The 22,839-nt window shown below is 47.2% G+C and overlaps 1 protein-coding gene across 1 annotated transcript in view; it reads right to left on the reverse strand.

Moving 5' to 3' along the window:
• LOC119391595 (cilium assembly protein DZIP1L) overlaps positions 1 to 20,495 on the reverse strand; it is a 56,660-nt gene extending 36,165 nt beyond the window's left edge. Inside the window, exons 1-8 of the mRNA XM_037659267.2 lie at positions 20,364 to 20,495; positions 17,398 to 17,524; positions 13,237 to 13,334; positions 12,048 to 12,119; positions 8,125 to 8,334; positions 5,950 to 6,180; positions 4,816 to 5,112; positions 486 to 692 (exon numbers count right to left, since the gene is read on the reverse strand). Of these exons, the coding sequence (XP_037515195.2) occupies positions 486 to 692; positions 4,816 to 5,112; positions 5,950 to 6,180; positions 8,125 to 8,334; positions 12,048 to 12,119; positions 13,237 to 13,334; positions 17,398 to 17,524; positions 20,364 to 20,495 (1,374 nt within the window). The remainder of the gene's footprint in view (positions 1 to 485; positions 693 to 4,815; positions 5,113 to 5,949; positions 6,181 to 8,124; positions 8,335 to 12,047; positions 12,120 to 13,236; positions 13,335 to 17,397; positions 17,525 to 20,363) is intronic.
• Between the last annotated feature and the right edge of the window lie 2,344 nt (positions 20,496 to 22,839).

The raw sequence follows: 22,839 nt of genomic DNA on the forward strand, positions 1-22,839 counted from the left end.
CACCTAGGCAGCCACAACAATCACAAATTTTATAGGTCGTCTAGTTGATACTCGAACGGTTCTGAACTCATAAAGGCGTTCCATTTGTCAGATGGTCCTTGCACTGTAAGCTATATGGATGAGGTACGATTTTCTCAGAACTCTTCCTTCGTTTTTGCTCTCCCCGATGTTCTGGGTGTCTTCGCTATAGTATGTGTAGCGCCAGTACACTGACTTGAATTTGCTTTTACGAACAATTTGAACGTGGGAGGTTTCTGTGATTATTGAGCGCGGGTCCTCGAGATTCAGAAGCAGCTCTTAGGCTATAATTGTTAGCAACAGCAAATTCAAGATACTACCGATCCTGACCGTATTACCAGCGAAGGTGGCCAGTGAATGGCAAATAACACTTAGTAACGCAAAGCTTTGTGAATTCGGGCCCAGTATGTCCAGAAAACCCTACATTTTAACGTTTGTCCACCTGTCGCCTTTTCCGCAAGTCATACCTGAGGAAAGCGCAGTGGAGACGCCTTGACGGCTTCGGAGTAAGGCCTGGATAAGCGCATGGGCGAGTTGGAGCCGTCGGCCAGCAGGCCGATCCCTGCACCAAGCGGTGCCGCCCCCTCGCGGTAGAGCAGCGAGTGACGGTGGTGAGCGCGGCCACTAAAGGGATCCTCCATTTGGGACAGCTTCCTCTCCAGGCTGGTGCTCGTCTGCGCGCATGCAGATGGAGCCGCACTTGCACAGACCATAAATGCATTAATTTACTCCATTCTATATACGAGTAATTTTATATTTTGGAAATTCCATGTGAGCAGTATTTCTACGGTAACTTAAACGCACTTAGAGTGCCTTCTACACTCTATTGCAGGTACTTGGGCAAAAAATACAATTCTTTAGCGATAAAGCATCAGACTGACCCACCTTGCCACTACAGGCATGCGTCATTTGTTCAACATAAGGAAGCTGTAATGCTGCGTACACCAGAACTCGTACAGATTTGCATTACGCATAAACCTGACAAAGCCAGTGCCGCCTTACGTCCTCTCCTGGCCAAAGGATGGACGCAAAGGTGTGACACCCAATGTGACACAGCACTCATGCGCAAAAGAAGCTGGACTCTCGGGACACGCAGACAAGTTCGCCGCAGAGAGGCAGCGAAACGATATCACTCTGCAGCAGAGCAGGATGCGGTTTTCCTTTTTTATTGCGATAGCAATTATATGGACACTCTCGACGGGTTTTTCCGTCGCCTTCATGTTTCGTATAAAGTCCAAATCAATACATCCCCCGGCGCATCGTATGTCCTACCCGCGGGTAAAAGCGCACGAGCGGGGCCGACGAACGCGGCTGAAATAGAGATCAAATGAGCCGGCCCATCTCCGTCGCTCGGAAGGCGCATGCGATACTATCACTCTGCGTGCGAAGCCTGCCGTCGATTGCTACTCAAGCAGAGAGGAAACGGCCCACCCGTCTTGAATGAGCATTAAAGAGCGCGGGTCGCTCGAGCAGCAACTGTGAACTTTGACCATAGGCTTCCCAAGCAACGCTTAGCGGCGCTGCTGTTCTTGACAGGCAGCGCCATCTCTGGCAGAATAATAGAAACTGGGGTGTAAGCAGCGCGCGTTTTCCCTTCTCTCCAACGCGTTGCCGCTCGCTTCTGTGCACGTGCAGAGCTCTCGCGGCGGCTCACAATGTACCGCCTGCAGTGCGGGTTCAAAAAAATCTCACAGCTGTACAAGCACTTCCGAAAAGCGAACTTGATAAAAGGAGAAAGGTTCGTCAATAACGTTAACGGTGAAGAGCAGACGATCGACGACAACGACGCCCGACTCAAAGCGAAATGCATTTCCCTAGTCGCGATTACACGTATACCTCGAGGTAAGTCTCATTCTGTTATGTTAAAGACGAATAATGGCCCACATGCACTCCGAAATGAAGCCGTACACGCTATCGATGTTCTGCGGTGTGGACTACGAGTCATATGATTGTTGTTTTGATATGGCATGCTTACATTAGCAGCCGTGTACTTTCGTGAACAAACGTTTGCGGCATGCGAAAAAAAGAAATTATACGGCCATGGCACTGTTTCCTGAGAAGGTTAGAGTCAAGTCCTCCGTGCCGCGAGAGAATCACTCGCCGATTAAGACGCGAGGCAGCTACCTGAGCTTTAATCACTGTGAAGCAAGAAACTGCTCGCCTGGTTTTTTCGACTCTCGCGTCATGCTTGCAGCCTCTATCATATCGACTTGACAGGCGTATAAAACCTGCTGCGCGAACGCGGCTACAAAATCGCACGAAGTCAGAAGGAGACAGAAGGTTACTTGAAGGTTGCAATTGCAAAGCATGTATTAAGGGCCAGTTATATTTAGCGGCTTAAATATATATCACACTAATAAAGTCACAAAAACAAAGCAAACCTGCAGAACGATGTCAAAGTTTGCAGAAAATGCACAGACGTCTGTTCCGGCGTGATAAAACAGCCTTCCCGACGCGTGAATTGCAGGCGCCGAACTTCTGACAATGTGCCGAGTTCGGTTGAATTCAACCAACCGCGCAACGCTAACTGCATAACGCGAGTGTGAACGTTCAACAACGACGGGTAGGTCTCACGAACACGGGGAATGAAAACACAAAGTTGCTTCACCTACAACCGGGCTTTCACAATGCGAGAAGAATGCGAGTAATCATGACTGAGTCGCTGCGTGCATGCGCCGCGTTACTTACCGATTCAGGTAGTCGAAACGAACGAAACTGATGAACTCAGACAGCCAAAATAGAAGGCGAGACAGCGCTGTCAACTATCCACGCTTGCCGCCTTTATTTCTCGTGCGACACGACCGGGAACCAATACAGTTTCACACGTGAATCGCGTGCCTTGGTGTTGTCTGCACTGTTGTGACAGCCCACGACACAGCAATACTTCCGACCTCGCGTCCACTTCCGTGGGGTCGCTTCTGCCATCGCGGAAATGTGCAGCTTCGCACAGCAAGCCTCTCGGTTCTACATGCCGAGCTGACGGCCCCCCCAGTTACCAGCACCGACAGAAGAACGCGTGCTCACTTGCGCTACCGCTACCGTGAAAGGGGCCGAGTCGGCCGCGCATAAGCTCCAGAGCTTTCCGACAGAGCCGCAGCGCGGCGCCGTCGTCGCGCCGCAAACTTTAGCTTGGGTTCCCTATACGGGCGCGGTCACGATTGCTGGCGCGCGCGTTATCGCGGCAGGCATCAGCAGACGGCTCGTATACCCTTCTATGTGCTGTGCTCTCAACGCGAAGAGACTGTGCGAAAACTGCAGCCCTCCCTGGAGCGGCCGTATTCTCTTACACCAGTGCTTTATAGTGTTGCGCGAGTTCGGATCCAAAAGAGTTGGCTGCCAACCTTAGCCTTACTTCGTAGACCATTACAATTTGTTACCATCGCATTCATTGCTTCACCCTTACGGTGAAACTGATCTTTTTTTTTTTCCTTTGCGAAGAAAACGCCTGTCGAGGACAAAAGTGTTTCATCCTATCCAGATGCTATACGTGTTGCAAACGAGAAGTCACAGCTGCTTTAAGATACCCCGCGCGCTGAGGAACTTTATAATACTAAAATCTGGGGTTTAACGTCCCAAAACCACAATATTATTATGAGAGACGCCATTGAGGAACTTTATACCCTTTATACCCTAGAAAGAAAGGGTGTGAAGTTCCTCAAAATAAAGTTGAGGAACTTTATACCCTTTCCTTCTAGTTAGCAAATCCGTGGAGCGCCTTTTCAGCACTGGAAGGGCGCTCCATGCTAAGCTTTCGAGAAAAAAAATACTGAGGCATGCTCTCGGATTAGAAGTTTAAGAAACAACTGATCTTACGGGCCATTAACGTTTTCCTGTCGATCGCGGTGCTTTTCGAATTTTCGAAGAAAATGCGTCTTGGGTGTACCTTCAATATAACGAACCACTTTATTCTAAGTATTTATGAACATCACTCATATACTATTCCGAAATCGGTATTTTGCATCATGCTCAGGTACTTTTGTCGAAGTACCTCGAGCAAGTCTGGTGTGAGCACACCTAGTTGTGATAACGTGGCCAGAAAGCTCCCCGTATTCCCTAACCAGAAAACACCAAAGAGATGCAATGCGTGCGAACACACGTTCTGTAGAGGGCATGCGTCTGTGCGTCAAGCTGGCGTGTTTTGTGGTCGCAAAACCGCAAACAATACCGTGCATGCCTATGACAACACTACTTTATAGACCAGGGCTGCGTAACTGAAGGCGCACGCGTGAGAGTAAAACATTGTGTCATACATCAAGCTGCGTTATAACTTGTTCTTTGGCGTTCCTCACGAAAAGTGTGGACGCTTTAGTCCTCGGAGAAAACTGAGTTCGGAATCGAGAGTCGGATTCACGAGGATTTTTGAAAGTTTGTTCCCGCAGCGCTGCTCCTCAGGCAACTGACGGTAGTGCTCATCTTGCTTGTCCGCCTCTGAATTATTTATTTGTTTATTTATTTGTTCCGCTAAGTCACCGTAATCTTCTGATTTAATTTTATTTATACATACTGCCACTCCCACAGGAATCATAATAGGTGGACAAGGTAAAACAGAGATTTAGTACAAGTAAAAAAAAACAAAAAATTAACAAATATTTTTTTTTACTAGAAGCATACTGGCACCTCATTTAAATAAGAAAACAAAGGAGGTAACACCGAATTAAAATTGCGAGGCTATCAATTCATTTTCACTAGTTTCGATAAAGTGGCTAAGGATACTGTTCAAACAGTGTGGAACTGCAAGCCCAGTATAGGTTTTTGCCGCTGTAGAGAACGCGTGATCACACTACGGAGAGTACGTACCTTGGCGAGCGCCACGACGTCCTTGGCGAGCGCGTCCATGCGCTGCAGGAAGAGTCGTTCCTGCTGCGCGAGAAGGCGGCTCACTTCATCCTTCTGTTGGATCAGCTGTTGGGAAAGGCTGGCCAGCGCCGCCTGCCCCTCGGAGAACGAGCCGGGGGGATCGACCGACAGCTCCCAGGGACTCGCCTCGCCGGCAGCAGCACCCGCCGAGCCTAGCTTGCGACCACCCACCGCCAGGCTGTCGCACTTTCGCTGAAGCTCGTCCAGCCGACAGAGCAGTTCGTCGCGGAAGAGCAGCTGCCAATGATGAGAGAAAATCGAGGGTACCTGTGGTTACGACTGCGGTTATTGCTGTTCGAACTGCGTGAACATCTGCGCCTCAGTTTTCAAATGTAGCGTTGTATGGACTTGAACACGCAGTGATCCATTAAACATTTCCACGTTGTTATGTGCATAGTCAAGATGAACAACTCGGCAGGAGCAGTGAAACACTGCTTCGGCGCCACCAAGGTTACAGCAGCCAGCACAAGAAATTTATACTGGTCAATTGCGTTCATGACTGAAAATAACACAGATGTATGCATGGACGCGCACAAAGACTCTGAGGAAAAAGCACAAGCACAGAGGTGAGAGAAAAACTGTTTTTTTTTTTTTGTGGGTGTCGGGGGTGGCGGGGAAGGGCGCGGGCGAGGCGTTCTTAATTCTTCTTTGGTGCCTGTCGCGATGTTAGTATTTTTAACATGAACTATTATGAACGCTCCCAAAATCTCCACCCTTCATTGACCTGCTTTGATGCAGCGCACATTGGCAAACGCAGCGATGTCACGTGGTTGGTTGCATTTGATAAGGAAGGAGTACCCGAGCAGATCGTTCTAGCTTAAATCAGCTTCACAGATCAAGTCTAAGTCACTTAGAAAATCCACGTAGCCCCCCTGAACGATGAGGTGAATATTTCCGCACATATCGAATCGTACTGAAAACCATCGCGCGCCATGCTTGCGTTAATTACGAAGCTGATGCAATTTACACGCTTCCGCACGATTTCGGGGGCGGCCCCTTTTCGCACTATACGTTGTTTCGTTATTACGAATGTGCACAGCAGCGCAGCGATCGTTTTTTCCATGCTGCGCTCACTTTGTCCTCGGCGTGGTCGGGCCCGTCTTCTTTCTGCAGCAGGAGGCCCCTGAGTTCCTGCAAGCCCCGGTTCAACTCGGTCGCCGTTGGCAGCGCCGTGCCAGTGGCCACTCGCTGCCACTGCGCCAGCAGAGCGTCCTCAGTCGGCGCGGGCTTGTCCGGGTGCCGTCGCACCACGTGCGCTTGCAGGTACGCCAGGCTGACGAACACCTTGCGGCAGTACGGGCAAGGCTGCGGCAACACAAGACAATGCTGAACTAAGGCGAACAGGTATCCGCACTTCAGACACGTCTGTACGGTGGATGTGCTTCGCGTAATCGTTCCCGTTAACGCAGACTGATCGACTCCGCAAGATTGTCGAATGCCTATAGCACAATGTCGACGAGGACATTTAATGAAGGATAAACACTGCTCAAGCGCTTACTCTAAAATGAAGTATTTACTGCACCGTCCGTCTTTCAGCGCGAAAATCGTAAACGAAGTCTGCGCGTGCGCAAATTGATGAAAACCAATGCGCGTAAATCGTAAACGAGGTCTGCGCATGCGCTTTCGCGCGAAAATTGATGAAAACCAATGTATGCAAAATATGCACTATATTGGCTTTCGTTTCGGTCGGCTTTTCTCGTGGAAGCGCTTGTGTGGCACTAGTATTTTTTGCACTCAAAGCTGTGCAATTCAATAAACATTTCAGTTTCGAGAAAGCGTTCATCCTGTGTTTATCGTTTCTTTGTCGTTGGGGGATTTACCCCGGATTTCTTGCAATAACTCAGCTCTTCCAACTGACGAAGCTGTAAGTCCTCTTGAGCCCGCAAAAGCCGGACACACAATTCGATGGATCGCTGTATCAACCCTTAGGCGTGAGCGAAGCGGCTGAGCTGCGGTAAATTGTGTTGCTCTCTGCTGTAGTATGCGGTGTCCTCGGTGTGTGGCGCCATCCGAAGAGGCTCAACTGGTTCTCCTTGCCGGGGTCATTCAATAATCCGCCCAATGTCAGAAATTCAGCGTAAGCGTAAACTTTAGCTTTGGCCCAGCCGCAGCTTTCCTATATGCTCTAATACGAGCAAAATGCAGGAACGCTATCACTGGCCGACGTCATCACCCTTTGTCACCACGTCGACTCAATCATGAAAGGTTCCGATTGAATTCACCGCGATTCCTTTCTCAGTTTGGATAAGCGCTTCTACGGCCTGATCTCGAGTTCCTTCACGCTTGACTTTAGAGACAATCGGAGTAACAACCGGGCGAGCCTGTTAGGGTTGACAAGATGGCGGAATATTACCTCGTCACGAGTGTAACAGCCTGGTTAGCACGGCAGCAAAATGGCATGAATCCTAGCTAATGCACCGTCACCCTCCGCTTAGCCTACCGGTAGCAGAGTGAGGATCAAGGCACGCTTTCCGCGACCTCCACGAGCGTTTTGCAACAGAGCACTGGCGTTCCAGCGAGAAGCTGTGGACGACTGCTGTACTATGCATGTGCCTGAGCTGAGCCAACGCCTGCTTATCATTTAGGAGGCACTGGCTGAGCATGAAATCGATAAGCTAAATCTGCCTCTCCAGGCCCGTAGTAATATCGAGGTTACCACGTGCCATACCTGCAGGTAGAATGGGCGGCACGTTGACTCCCAAAATAAGCACCGAATATATTATATGTATAGTTGCTTCCACTTTCAATGCGCCGTCTTCAAGGGAGAAACAAATCTGGTCGAACGCTGTCACACTAAGCTTTTCGGGCGATAGCAGCAGCAACCGCGGAAATCATGTCGCGGCAGTGTCCCGCGCGGCAAGCAGCGGCACGCTGTTCACATTTCTCTTCGCATTGCCGGAGCGGGAGTCACGTGACAGGATTTGAGAACTCCATGTGAGCGCGCCCGCAGGATAAGGAGAACAAACCGCCACTGCGCATGTCCGTTACTATGACGGACATGCGCAGTGGCGCCAAATAAAAGAAAGAAAATCTATCACGACGCATGTGTAAGGAGGAAGAAAACGAAATTGACGTTGGCTGAGCTTCAAGGTCAAACGCATGCACATGATTGTTTATCGGGTTTATACCCGGAGGTCTAGGCCTATCACTCTGAAGCAGTTGGTGCTGTACGCGCTATTATATGACAACGAATAGTCCAAGGTATCCCAAACAGCGTCCTTCAAGAGAGTGTGCATAAAGATACGCAACTGCTCCCGTGGGTGCGAAGCGGTCAGAGCGCAACATCTCCAGCTGCTGGTTTTCGATGATGCGGCGTCGCTTGCGGTTCTCACGCTGCAGTTCACGTATGGCCTCCTGGTCGCAAATGCGGAACTTGCGCTCCTCTTCCAGCGCCTGCATCGCCTCCGCCAGTTGGTCCTCGGTGTCGGTCAGCGACTGGAGTAGAATGTCCTGCGAATACTGCCGGCAACAGTCATTTTATCAAGAACTGTCCGTACACAATGCTCGATAAATGAGCTTCCAGAGTATTAGCAGAGTCCTTCTAAAATGCATTGAACAATCCTGCTATCATATACGATTCTTGCACTTGGCGGATACGATTTAACGAATGTCCATAATAAAATTTGTAACAAATATCAGCCTACGGAAGAACAGGATCGCTTAAGGCATCACGCTACTTATGCTAAACCACGGCCGCTACATAAAAAAAACTTATGTAGCGGCCGTGGCTAAACATTACTTTCAAAAATATACTCTATCGACATATTTGCTATGACGTCATCTTTACTCATTTAAATTGTTGAATCAGCTTCTGTGATCTCGCATGTTGTTGTCATTCAGCCCCATTACAACACATCTAAAGTAACGCCGTTCGTACCGTCACATTGGCTCCTAGTAACACTCACGTGACCTCTGTTTTCACCGATTAAAATTTTTACCGCTCCAAAACCTTGCTCTTCGTCGTAACGTCGCTCGGCTTTGCCTTATTCATAAATTTTATCACCCCTCGTACATCTGTGGTCATTTCAGTTCATCGCCATCCTAGCGGACTCAACCACACCGGAGCCGGTAACCCGCCCCATGCTCGGACAGTGGCTCATTCATCTTCCTTTTTCGTGCGCGACCCCAAGAACTGGAACGCTAGCTCTTCCTGCCAACACCGTGCACCACTCCAGCTCGATACATTGCAAAGAAGATGTTGTAAAACCTGTCCTACGTTAAATTGTTGCCCACGTACCTCTCATGTAAAGCCCCTAAACAGGGGCCTTTGAGGTATTGGAAATAAATAAATAAATAAATAATAAAATACTCGCAACAAACTACCACATCTGGTGTTACCACAGCATTGTTATTTATCGCCTTAGTCCTATTATTAATTGTTGTTATTGGTAGCAACAACATTGTTAATCCTCACATTACTAGCTTATCTTTGCAAAGCCTCCAATGTCACGTACCAACTACGGCAAACTAACTTTTCATTTTTCCAGTGCGAAAATGTGGAATAACTTGCCTGTTTAAGTGAAATCTTCACTAACATTATCATCGTACGAGCGTTCGCTGAGAGCTTATATTATTACATTGTACACTCTTCCTCGTCGTATTTTTCTCCTCGTATTCTTTCTCTGTTCTGAAGTGTTGCGCTAATATGTACTGTTTAAACATTTTATTAATTGAATAACCGCTTTGTATGTTTCTCTAATTGAAATCGACGCCCTTTTAGCTATATTTATTTGGTAACCGATAACAAAGAGACCCCCCACTGCAGTTTTCCAACTGTGGAAACTTTTTTTTATGTCCTTTCTTGTATCTTTGGAAACTTTATTTGTATAACCTTTCTCGTGTAATTTATGTGTCAGTATGAATATCGACTTGAACCAGCGCAATATAGGAGTCATGTGGCGGATTTGGCTAGTCGTTCTTGTATCGTGAAGTGACAGACGCGTGAACTTTAACGAGTACACGAAGACAAAGGCAACGACAAGCTCTAACTAGCACCTATATCGGCCCCTAATAATTACTCACAATCGTATATATTAAGCTATAGGTGAAGTGAGAAGTCGTGGCTTCTAGAAAAACAAGAAGAAAGAACGTGAAAAGACATTAAATTTTAAAAAAAATCTTCCTTGGTGTATTTGTTTAAGCACGCACTCCTATTACCTCGAGACTTCGAGGCCACTCAAAAGGAGGGATACTTCGCGGGAGTGCCGTTAGATGGCACAGGTTCTCCAGAGAAAAGCGTGAGAGAGGAGCTCAACTACAGCTCACGATTCCCAGAGGTTTCGCTGCGCCGTGCTCCCTATTGGGCTGCAGAAGTAAGATTTATTTCTTCCTCTACAATGACCATATGCGCGTGTTTCGGCGGTGGTATTGCAATGTGTCTCTAAATTATTTTTAAATGTTCATCGAATTAGCCTCGACAGTAATCGTGAGATAGGAGTTCTGTCGCATTGTTCTTTTTTCTTTTGGGGGGACGGTCGTGAGAAACTCTAAATGCATACCATAGGGCCCACGGCAAAGACAAAGCAGCACAAAAAAGCCGCGACATTGATTAATAATGGACACAGCAAGCACATATATCATAAGGCTCTTAGCTCTTGGAAAGGCGAGGACGAAGAAGGACGTGACACGCACAGACGCTAACTTGCAACCATTTTTATTACTAGCCAGGAACCCCAATATACAAACAACATTTTCGCATAGATTATCATATACATGCATGCGCTGTTTGCAAAATAAAAAATTGACATATCATTACGCAAATAGGATTATGTTGGGCAAAGCGCAAGGTGCATCAACAAGCGCCTGAAGGAACACCGATATGACGTAGAAGAAAAGCGGGGTGGGTTCCTCGACGCTCACTGAAGGCATGCCAATAACGCTGTCGCCTGTGAGGATGACGGCGACGACACCATGTGTGCCCCTGCATACCGGGGCTGCTCAATCGCGGCCAGAGCCCGGGGAAAGTCAACTCGTGAAATTATCGAAGCACAAATGATTGATAGGCTCTGGGATAGATGTGTGTCGAAACCATCAGTTGCCCTTTCCCGCAGATAGTTATCCTATCTGCATAGTGACATGTTCTTTTTTTTTTTTTTGCAAACAGCGCATGTATGATACGCGAAAATGTTGTCTATATATTGGGTCTCCTGGCTCGTATTAAACATCGTTGAAAGTTAGCGCCTGTGTGTAACGTCCTTCTTAGTCCATGTTCTAAAAGCCTCATGATGTCATACCAACAAAGTGTTAGGATAGCATGTTTCTTTGAGAGAGACACCGGGCACGGCACGCGCGCAGAATGATCGGAGGCGCACCGAGGCGGAATACACTATGATGACCTGCGCGAAGAACACTCCTGATGACAGTTCGATTAACAACCTACACGAAACTCTTTCATTGTTTTTCGTTTCCCTTCTCAGACGATCATGAATCGTGACGAAATTGCCGAACCAACGATACAAGTAATTGTAAATAGCCGTGTGTCTTAAAGGAACCCTCAAAGCGATATTCAACATCTGCATGTTGAATATAATGTAGTTTAAGGTTTCAATTTTTTGAACTCGAAAAGAGCTCTCTGCTAGACATATGTGCTCTAGCTGTTCAGCGTCACGTAAAAGTACAGCATGTCAAACACTGTTAAGTGAGTGTTATCGATAGTGTATTAGAGTTCCTAGAAAAATGAAGGGCTGCATCTGGGTGCGCTGCCGAACAAGGTGAGGCTTGCCTCATTTCGGCGCGATCATACCCGGTCGAGTACTTCTCTCCGGTTTTCCTCGTATTCATAAAAGGCTATCTACAAAATAGAAATCGACGGTTCTGATTCAAATTAAGAGTTATATTCGATAAACATGATATCGGAGCAAAACTTCATTTTAAGACAAGGGCCAATTGACTGCCAGGACAATTAATGAAAATTAAGTTCACTGAAAGATTCTCAGCAGCTGGGATCGTTTCGGACACCTGGCGGAGCAGGTCTCAACCACGCGTCTCTTTCTACATGGCCTCCGAGATCAGCTACGGCAGCGCGCGAAGCGCATACTTCACCCAAGAAATACACCTGGGTATATGAACACCCATGTGTGAGTGCCACTATCAGGCACCTAAGACAATGATTAGAGTCTCCTCCAGAATTTTTTTTAATGAAACGAAAATTCAGCCGCATATGCGTCACCTACCATGAGGTATTCAATGCAGAGTTGCGCAAGCTTGAACAACTTGATGAAGTTGGGGTCTACTGACGTTCCTTCCTGCATGAGAAGCGTCATGGAGTGAGGTCTGTGCAGTAGGATATTATCTAATGTGCACGAACTGCATCGACCAACTCAATTATGATTTAGTCACTAAAACACACACACACACACACACACACACACACACACACACACACACACACACACACACACACACACACACACACACACACACACACACACACACACACACACACACACACACACACACACAATGTCGTATTTGTAATCAGACTCCGGCACTTCTCTGATAATTGCGCACATCTACATATTATGAAAAGTAGATTTAATTTTGGCCAAAATCAACAGCTCGCTTTTCGCAACCAACAGGATGACATCTGAAAGGATGGGAAGCACTTCGGCAGTATAATTTTGTACAAGTCCGACTCAGGATATCGGAACGGCGTCAGTGACACCATAACGGCGTCATGAGAAGTCGGAAAGGAATGGCAGTATATATATTAAAACGGGCAGGATGGAATTTTTGACACACACATAAAGACGATGACTGCGCGCATTATCTGGTAGCGCTGGCGATCGCACGACAGAGGGAATCAGTGTATCGTGATATAATGCGCATCGAAACTGTGGGCACTGTAACCAAGATTGGTTCCCGGAAAGAGGTACCGAGGTTAATTATTTAAAATACTACGACGTTTTCCGTTATTTATTTTGTCGTATAGATCACCTGGGCTTAATACTGTAGTCCACACTTCATTACCAAGCGTGAGATCCAAGTGAATTCTGTCTCTATGGAAAGCACACGACCTGTTTACGTCCACTACCTCAAAACCTTTACCTCTCATTCTCCATATCGTTTCGTTGGCGCTGACAACCGTTCTCTGTAGACGGCCGTCGCGCACTGCATGGTGCCTCCAGTACTGTGCATGTAGGACACTGTAGTCTAACCGCAATGTAATGTATTGCGATATAAACGTGAAGAAAAATAAACATGTTCTCTACGACCAGTGTATCCTTCGTTACTTCTGAGATGCCCGTGTCGAGACACGGAACGTGATTACGCCGAGTGTTCGCACGCTGCTGTACGCTCATTCAACGGCATTCTCGTGACACGTATGAGAGCCAGATACAGAATGAAGCGAACGCCGCGTACCAGCTCGTGGTCGATGTCGCAGAAGGTGAGGTGGGTGACATTCTTCTGCAGCGCGTTCACGTCGACCTCGCGAGCCACCTGGTCCACGTCCACAGCCGCTGCACATGGTGCGTCAAGTTCAGCATGTTTGTTAGCAGTCTTTGTGCTACAATTGCATAGCTATCCGCCCCACTTAACGTCCTTCGTTATTCGTTTCACGACGCTAAAGCGATTCAGAAAGACGCCTTTCCGAAAAATATCGTCTCAAAACGTGCTTCGAGAACTCTTTCTTTTTTACTCTTTTTAACATACGGCACACATATTCCCAAGGACCAAGGTTCAAATTTTAGTTCATAGTTATAGCTTTGTCCTGCCCGTTCGAACATCCGGTCTTCGCACTGCATGTAGCCCGGTGTTCAATCGGCCCGCCTAACACTAAATATTCCAGGCAGAATTACACGCTTTCATTCCAATAACAATCGCATAAACACTGAAGGCGCATTTTTGGCGTCGATGCTAGGGTGCCTTGATGCGCGCTTTCTCCGATTTATATGGTGAGGACATCTGCGCTGTCTCCTACGGTGCGGGTGCCATATTTGTGCTCACGGCACCTCACCGCTCCGCAATCGAGGCACACTAGTCGATGTCAGCGTTGCCGTCTTTGCGAGCTTCTGTACTAAGTCCAAGGGCGATGATACCTGCCCGCGCGACGTCTTTTCTGTGTGCGAGTGAAAGCGGGCGAAGGCAGCCGACGATCGCGGCTCAAGAGAACAGCAAACGCGATGGAGGACGCCAAAGGCCTATGGGGAGGATAGGGAGGTTGCGGAGGGTGGAGGCTGCGTGGCTCCTGCAGAAACTGCGCACTTTGAGCTTGGCCGCGGTAGCGCGCGCCCTATCTTGAAAGAGGCCACTAGACGGCTCACACTATAGTACGTACTCTGGTCTCAACGCTCAGTTTACGTTGAAGCAATGGACAGCACGAAGGTCGCTTCGCTCGTTGCAGCCGCCGCGGTCCTTCCTGACAGCGCTCCGTTGAGTTGCACCAGGTCCGGTGCTAAAGTCGTTAGCTCCTAGCTTTATTTCGTACAATATTCCAGCTTGTTATCATCGCATTCATTGCTTTAGCCTCGAAACAAAAACTGTGACGATTTTTTTGGTAGTCACTTCCGTAGGCCAGCAAACTCCCTCATGAGTCGACTCACTCAGACTCACTCAGACTCAGATCGAGCCGTGAGTCTCAGTGTGAGTGAGTCCCGGTGTGTAATCTTTCGGTGAGTTTGAGTCCGAGTGAGTCTGCTTGAGGAAAATTTTAGTGAGTCTAAATCCGAGTGAGTCCAGTTGAGCAAAATATTGGTGAGTCTGAGTCCGAGTGAGCCCAAAGCTCAAAATACATTTCTTGAGTCAGTCAGAGTGATCGCCACCTTTTATTGCCGAACTATGGTCCAATCTGTTCACCTATCAGCATTACTATCAGTCTTATATCAGTTTACGTTTATACTCAAGTCTATTTCCACATATCTCAACGCACTTGCGTTCATGCGCCACCTCAGTGTTTATTGATCAGAGGCGTGAGTTAGAGGGGGGGGGGGCATAGGGGGCGGGTTGCATGACCTCCCCCCGCGAACTCTTTCACGAGACGTTTTGATAGAAATATCTCGTGTGAACTGCACAAGGGGAGAAAATCGGCCTTGTTGATAAGACATTACGAAAAATTTGCAGCGCACGTGCTGTGTCCTCCCTTCTCGTCCTTGTGTTATTTTGCGCTGCAAATTTTTCCTAATCTCGTGTGAGTCGCATATTTCATAAAAAAACGTCTTTACTGGATTGTAATCACTGATAACTCGTATTTCAAGGTACAAGATAAAAAAAGCGTATTGCAGAGCCCCGATTATGTGAGATATTGGCGTTAAACAGCATTTACAACATGATCGGAAAAGCTAATTTTACGCCAGCGGACTCACGAGTCGAATCACTCAGGCTCACTCAGTCTCAGGTCAAGCCGTGAGTCTGAGTTCGGGGTAAATCCGGCTGAGCGATATGTTGATGAGTTTGGGGCCGAGTGAGTCCGGTTGAGGAAAATTTCGGTGAGTCTGAGTCGGACTGAGCTCTCAGGGCAAAATATATTTCTTGAGTGAGTCTGAGTGAGTTCCAATTTTTTTGCCGACCTATGGTCACTTCTGAGGCAAGCGTACAAGCTGCCTGTGTACATATACGTGCACAATGCTCCCTTATGTTCTCTCCCTTTGTATATAGAATACTTCTATCCAGTGCCAAAGAAGCATGGAGAGAAGCTGAAGTGGACGCGCCAGCTTGGTAGCGAGGGTGGCCCACCTAGATTTCGGCAGCACGCTCACGATGGAGTATCCGTGTGACTACACTCGGCTGAGTGTCTGCGCCTCAGAGGCTTTTTATACAATTGAGAAACTCCAAGTTTGTGTGACTTCACCTATATTATTATTATTATTATTATTATTATTATTATTATTATTATTATTATTATTATTATTATTATTATTATTATTATTATTATTATTATTATTATTATTATTATTATTATTATTATTATTATTATTAGCAGTAGTAGTAGTAGTAGTAGTAGTTGTTGTTGTTGTTGTAGTAGTGTATATCATATTTATTATTTCATGTCTGCTTTCTTTTTCTTTTTGAAAGCTGGCCCAACTGCTTTAATGCGCAGCTTAGCTTTACTGCCGCCATATTTCATGTACGACACATGAAAATAAAGGTTCAGTTCAGTTAGGATGTTACATATGGCAAATTCGTACGCGTCCTCAAGTGCTCTGTTTAATGGATGGCTTGATTACTTGTTCTGTGCCGTGGCTGTACCATTAATTAGCCTACTGCTCTTATAAATGAATTAAGATAATTGAGGTGCGCGCATTTACTGCTCCATAAAAGTGCTGATATAACATTCTACTGAGCAGTACACCGAACTGGTTGTGGCGTACTTGGTGACAGTACAACTTCGTGGTGTCTCTACAAGTCGACGGCAGTGCATCATTCCATGAAGAGGCAAAATGAAAATACGGAAGAACAGGGCAACACGAAGCACAGAAATGCGGAAATGCAGGTAAGGGAGGAGTGGGAAAACAAAAGAACGGCAAACACGGTCACCGACTATGAAGTTATTTTACTGGTCCCAAAACAGATACACACATATTATACGAGATAAGATAGATGTCGAAAGTGGCGTAGGGAAGCACGTGTGACATACAGTTACAACATGATGTGATTGTGAAACTCTCTGCCATAGATACGAGTCACGTCGGCAAGGTGATGAACCAGCAAGGTGAGGCGACTGGTGCTTCTGACAGTGTTTGGCAATGATATCATCTAGTAACTGAACATGGCACGTGTTTCCAACGCCATGTTTGACATCCATGTTATCGCGCGTATATATGCATCTGTTTGTGTGTATATGCATCTCGATATAGCAAAAGCTCGTTAATTCGCATTTGACAGGACCGGAAAAAACTGTCCGAATTAACCGAATGCCGATTTATCGAAAGCATCAAGAAAACATAAATGTCTGTTTAATAAATGCACTTTCATTTTCTTAAGGAATACATAAAGCCAGTAATCACTTTGCATATGAGCAGTGCAAAAGCCGCAATTTTCGTCATTTGCGACTTCGTTCACAATGTGATCGCGGCTCAAGACTCCGTATCTCCAGCCGAAACGTGCTCTGAATCCATACCTTGTTAACGTACAAACAACGTGACTGCAGATGGCGACGGCGTCTTCCTGAATGCCCGCGGCCATTTAGGCTCTCCGCGAACGCAGTTTTCACTGCCTTGCGTCGCATATTTGTGGCGCTTCGTGCTTGGCACGCTTCGAGGATCGTCCGAATTAACCGGATTGCGGCCAAATATGACCAAATTAACGATAGCTTGATGCCATTGAACTATGTATATGCTGGCCGGGACCTGAGAGCACGTCTGAATTACCCGATTTTCCGAATTAACGAGTGTCGCATTAACGAGCTTTTACTGTATATGCAACTGTAACCAACAAACTCAGTTGGTGGAGTGCTCGTGTTTGTCACTCTTTCGCTTCCTCTGTCCTCCCTTACCTGCATTTCCGCACTCCAGTGCGTCGCGCTGCTCATTTGCACCATGAACCAACTCGCCCGCATCGCTATACTTATTTAGGCCAGAAACTCACCGATCTTGCGCCAGTCGATTTTCTGGCAGCGGCTGTGGAACTGGAATCTGTGCAGCGACACCACTGGCTCCACTGACCCTTCAGCGTCAGAGGCGGCCGGCTCCGGACCCTGCTGCATGCTGGTGTCCTGCAGTCGCCGCGCAAGCCAAAACCGGAAGCCTACACATTTGGGCTGGTCGGTTTATGACCCGAGTAGTAAGAGCACGATGGAACAAAAGAGAAAATGGAAAAAACGACAACGCCGTTTTTGGCACAGCCTTTCTCCAACCTGTCCTTTTCCGTTGCTTCAACACAAGTTCAAATCAGGAGTCAGCAACTGCTGAACATGCGCAAACCTAAATACCGCTGGCTCTAGACAAAGGAGAACATAAAGTCGGATGAGTTGGTACGAGTGCGTCTTGATAACGGCGATTAGTGTAAAAACAAGCCTGAAAAGTTGTCTTCCTTTTCGTGTAACTTCCGTTTTTTACGTTTGCCTAGACATGTGCCTTATGACTGGCCAAATTGTGCTCTCAGGTGCATACTGGCGCAAAGCCAGGCAGAGGTGCACTTCTGAAGAAAAAATTGTAGCGCAAAACAACACAAGGACAGACAAGGAACACTAGAATGGCACTAGAGGTGCACCATAACGCATAAAGACAAGCTCGTGCTGTGCGACGATAGCTGTGTGTATCGCGTTTCGCTGTCGTAGAACAGCGACCATGTCGGTCAAACCGTAAGGAGCCTGAACAAACGTCTTGAAAGTGAAACAAGGAATCGATTTAGATGGATAAAATATCCTTCTAGAACTATATTGTTGTTAATTTTGCCATCATAGGCTTACTGATACAGTAGAAAATGAAGTCAAAGCTTCATTTTTCAATTTCGCGCTTTAATCTCTGCACGTGGATGTCGGCGTCACGTCACGGATTCCAAAGTGTTTTTTGTGTGTTTTTACTAAATTGGCTCTACAAAATGTGCCGAAACTTGGTCTCTGCCCCCCTAAGATGATAGTGCAGTTGATTTTTATCGGTAAAGAACTACGAAGCCCTTGTAGACGCCGTGAGAATCTGACGTCGCAGCGAGTTGGTGCAGGAACTTCAATGTATCATCGCCATCTGCACTTTTTTTGCCGCGTTTTCTCGCTTACCAGGGTTATTTTCGCGGCCAGGGTTTTTCTTTTGGTAGCGTGAAAGGGTAATTCACTCGCACGGGAAAAATCGTTTTTCTCTTTAGTGTCCCTTTAACGGACATGAGTAAAATTCAGAAAGAGCTGTCAGCCCTTACAAAAATGTATTTAGACAGTCTATAGACTGTGTACACCCGTTTTTAGACAAACTGTAGACTGTCTAAATCCAGTTTTATAAGGGTGGGCATCTGAGGTTTCATTGTAGGGGTTGTAGATGCCAGACTCTTTTTAATTATACAGGTGTATTTGCGAGAAACAGAGATATGATCGCTTGTTAAATAATGCAACAAGGAATTTTGAAGCATGATGACAAGTGCGTCTGTGCAGCTTAACTTGTGCTTCCAAGCTAATAAGGCTGCGAGTTCCAAGCGAATAAGCTGCGAGCAAGAGAATAAAGCCCATTCGTACGTTCAGCGCTGTGTGTGCGTCGCTTATGTCGATGTGGTGATTGCGCTGGCAGGCCCGTAGCCAGGAATTTTTTTCAGGGGGGGCCCACTTGCTGAAAGCCTTGACTATTTGAGAAAAACGCCTATTTCATTATTTATTTTCGGTAAAACACCATGCATCATAAAAATTTCGGGGGGGCCCGGGCCCCCCGCCCCCCTCCCCCTGGCTACGGGCCTGTGCGCTGGGAAACATCAAATCAAGCTGCGCGCAGTAGCCTTCGTGAACCTTATGACTGGCGATGGTCGTCTGCTTTTCTCTCTTTTTTTTTATAACGCGCACAGTACATTCATCACAAATCGGCTATTCATCATGGACTGTAGGGCAAGTTGGCCGTTCATAATGAAGTACCAGCTCGCCCTACAGTTCATCCTTCTAAAGTGTCATTGAGTCATGGTTGTCAGAGCGTTCGTACCGCGTTAGCCTGCATTCATAAAATGAAGTGAACAACATAGTGAGTAACAAGAACAACGGAAGAGAAACAGACAATGCAAGCGTCACCTCGCAATTGCGTTGTCTGCCGTGTCACCGTGTCTGCACGATTTACCTTCTTGTACAAGAAATGCCTAACAAATGCGTTGGCTTTGTATCGTTCGAAGTAAACAAGTGTCGTTCCCTGACACGACTGTTCGTAGGTGACTGCATGCGACTTCCCAACAATCGAGTCTGTTCTTTCCTCCTATTTTGCCATTTCTCATTCCCTGTACGCATAGGCGTGCGCACAGGGAGGGGGGGGGGGCATGGGGGCGCCCCCCCCCTAATCACATAAGAGGGGGGGCGCGAAATCTGCCCCGTACATTGACCCTTCTAATCACCTAAGAGGGGGGGGGCGCAAAATCTGCCCCTGACACGGACTTTGTAGGGTGGGGGGGGGGCGCTGCGATGAACCTTCGCCCCCCCTAATGAGGAACGCTGCGCACGCCTATGCCTGTACGGCCTTTTGCACGAAACCTCTAATCATGGTCCCTGCTCTGCGCTTAAATTTCCTCTTATACAACAGACGTGCGAGTATTCGATTTTGTCTCTACGCCCAGGCACCGCCGTGACAGTGCCACGCCAGTCGCGATCGCGGCCACACCTACACGATGGACATTCCCAGCGACGCATTTTACAAGTGAGAGATGACGACGAAGCCGAACACTCGTCCTACGTATGGTGCACAAGTGGAGTACGAGGAGCCCGATAACGCTGCCACAGGGCACCGGCCGTGCAGATTCGCAAAGTGGGGCTTCAAAACAAATGAGCTTGTGGGGTGTAGCTTGATTGCGACGGACGAGTCGTAGGCGAGGAACGCGAAAGAACGATACGCACGTGGTAGCTTAACATGCTAAAGCTGCGGAGAATCGCCACTTACCGTGGCCGGCGAGGCCGGCGCAGCGCTGATGGAATCTCCAGGCACGCGATTGGGACCATGGCAGCCGTTACCATGGTGACGCGTCGCTTGCACCGAACGCGTGGCGCGCACCGGAGCGCCGCCACTGGACATCGATTACTCGGCCCCTCAATATAAAGAACGCGGAATATTCGAAGGGACGAGACGAAGAAGAGTCGTAATCTTTACTCGCAAGTGACAACTTACAAATGGTTAATTCACCTAATCCTTCTTCTTAATAAACCAGCCAAACCGTAAGCGTCAGCTCATCTCTGTTAGTATGCGCCATGGACATTCAGGAGTACAACAGCCAGAAGAAGGAGAAGAAGAAGAAATTAAAGGACTGCGGTTTCTGTAATTTTCGACGGCTGAACATCACCTGCGAGACATTTACATCGCTCTACTTCAAACGGAAGGCCCAGTTTCCTGTTCACACTTCACAAAATCCAGAGCAATTTCGACCGTATTTAATTAATTCGACCCCTTGCATTACGTCTTTTAGCGCTTCAATTTCACTTGGAACTCAAGCAAAGTTTGCAGTGAATTCAAACAGTTCGTGTATCAAGATCATCTTAACCTTTAAGGCAGTCAAACGTACGCACTCGGTGGTATGGGCCAGGATTTGACCAGACAAATTCAAATATCTAAAGAATATAAATAAGCGAAAAAAAAGTATCGAGCAAATTTTTATACACTCACCGTAAATATATAACGTATTTTCATATATAACATATTTTCCCCAAAAAAACTTTAGCGCAGCTTGCATGAAGTCGCGCCAGGCTGGGTCGCAGCATTGCTGGAGGGCAACTAGATGGTCCTCACTTGGCTAGGCTTTTACCCTCTCACCTCGCTCTTTCTCACCCCTTGCTATACCATATACTATACTATACTATGCTATACTATGCTATGCTATGCTATACTGTAGTATACTATACCATACTATACTATGCTATACTATACTATACTATACTATACTATACTATACTATACTATACTATACTATACTATACTATACTATACCATACTATACTATACTATATCATACATGGCTGTGATTGCTTTCTCCTATAGCGCCTATGTGCCACAGAAATGGTGTAACTCCCACTGTTCACCACACTGGGCCACTTAAAATTAAGGGAACACACGGGCGGCAAACACCGATCGGAGGCCGCACGTTTCAGCTAATATTGTTAACCCTCTGTACAGAATGAGCGCTTGCCGATTCAATGATGATGATAATTTTTTATCTAAGGCACATGGCAAACCTCAGCTATAACAGCTCTGCTGTCAAAAAAAAAAAGCACCATTCCACACCTTATTGTGTCTTTGCGTATTCGCCCTCAGGGGCATAATTGCGAGTAAGTTAAGGAAAGATTTACTGACTTACGGCGGCCCGTCTGGGTATACTTGGGCGCTGTTCGATCTCCTCATGGCTACTTTATTCAATGAAGGTGTTTCAAGCAAATCAGAGAGGCCGTGGCAGATTCCCTAAACGAGAACTCTTTACAATACAGCAAATTTGGCAGTACGGAAGAATTTGTCCAGAAGAACTATCATTGGAGCTGCTGCGGTACGGGATGTGATAACTATGGTGACGATGACAAAAAGGACGCTTGAGCTTCGCCTTCAAGAGTACAATCACACATCCTACTGCCGCACGATTCGTGGCCGATTCCCCGTGGTGGGTTGTGCCATTCCCCTAGGATCAACCAACCAACCAACAATGCGATAGCGTAATCAGGCCCCGTGCGCAGCGCCTTCTCAATTGCTAGCCTCGCTTCGGTTCTCGGTGCATGCCTCAACCGTGCCGTAAGGAAACGAACGACTGCGCGCGTACGATTGGCCGTGTCAAACTTTCCGAGAATGCCTACTGCAAGTACAGCAGCTGAGTGACCACTACGCCATAATTCTTATTTTCGTGAATCACAAAGGCGAAGAACTACGCGTCCGTAAGGCGACACGCGAACCTACGCAGCTGGACACGCTGTTGATGCTGTGGTTGATAACGATAAATAATTAGGCCTGTGCGCTTTGTGATTGGTGGGCCTTTAAACCGCCCACTCAGTGCGCCATTGACTTATTTCCACGCCTGGTATGATTTTACGCTAACGCCACGCAATATTACACGAGTTAACGGCACACCTCGCACTACATGACATTCACATAGTGTTTTTCTTTTTTCGAAGCGATTTCGAGCGTAGGCGTGGTTCTAGGGTAGAACACCTGCTTGCCACGCAGAAGGCCTGGTTCGAGTGTCACTCCAACCGCGGATTGTTATTGTTTATTTTATTCACATTTTTTACGATTTCTCGCACACCGGTAACGCTCGCAACCAACGACGCCGACACCGGAATTCCTGCGAAACGAGCTCTTTGACGCCATCGCGGTGATACATGAGCTTGCCGAACTTGTTTGCCTTCTTCACGTGCAGCTCGCACTCTCACCTGTTCTAGCTTTC

This window comes from Rhipicephalus sanguineus, chromosome 4, assembly GCF_013339695.2.
Source record: "Rhipicephalus sanguineus isolate Rsan-2018 chromosome 4, BIME_Rsan_1.4, whole genome shotgun sequence".
NCBI lineage: Eukaryota > Metazoa > Arthropoda > Arachnida > Ixodida > Ixodidae > Rhipicephalus > Rhipicephalus sanguineus.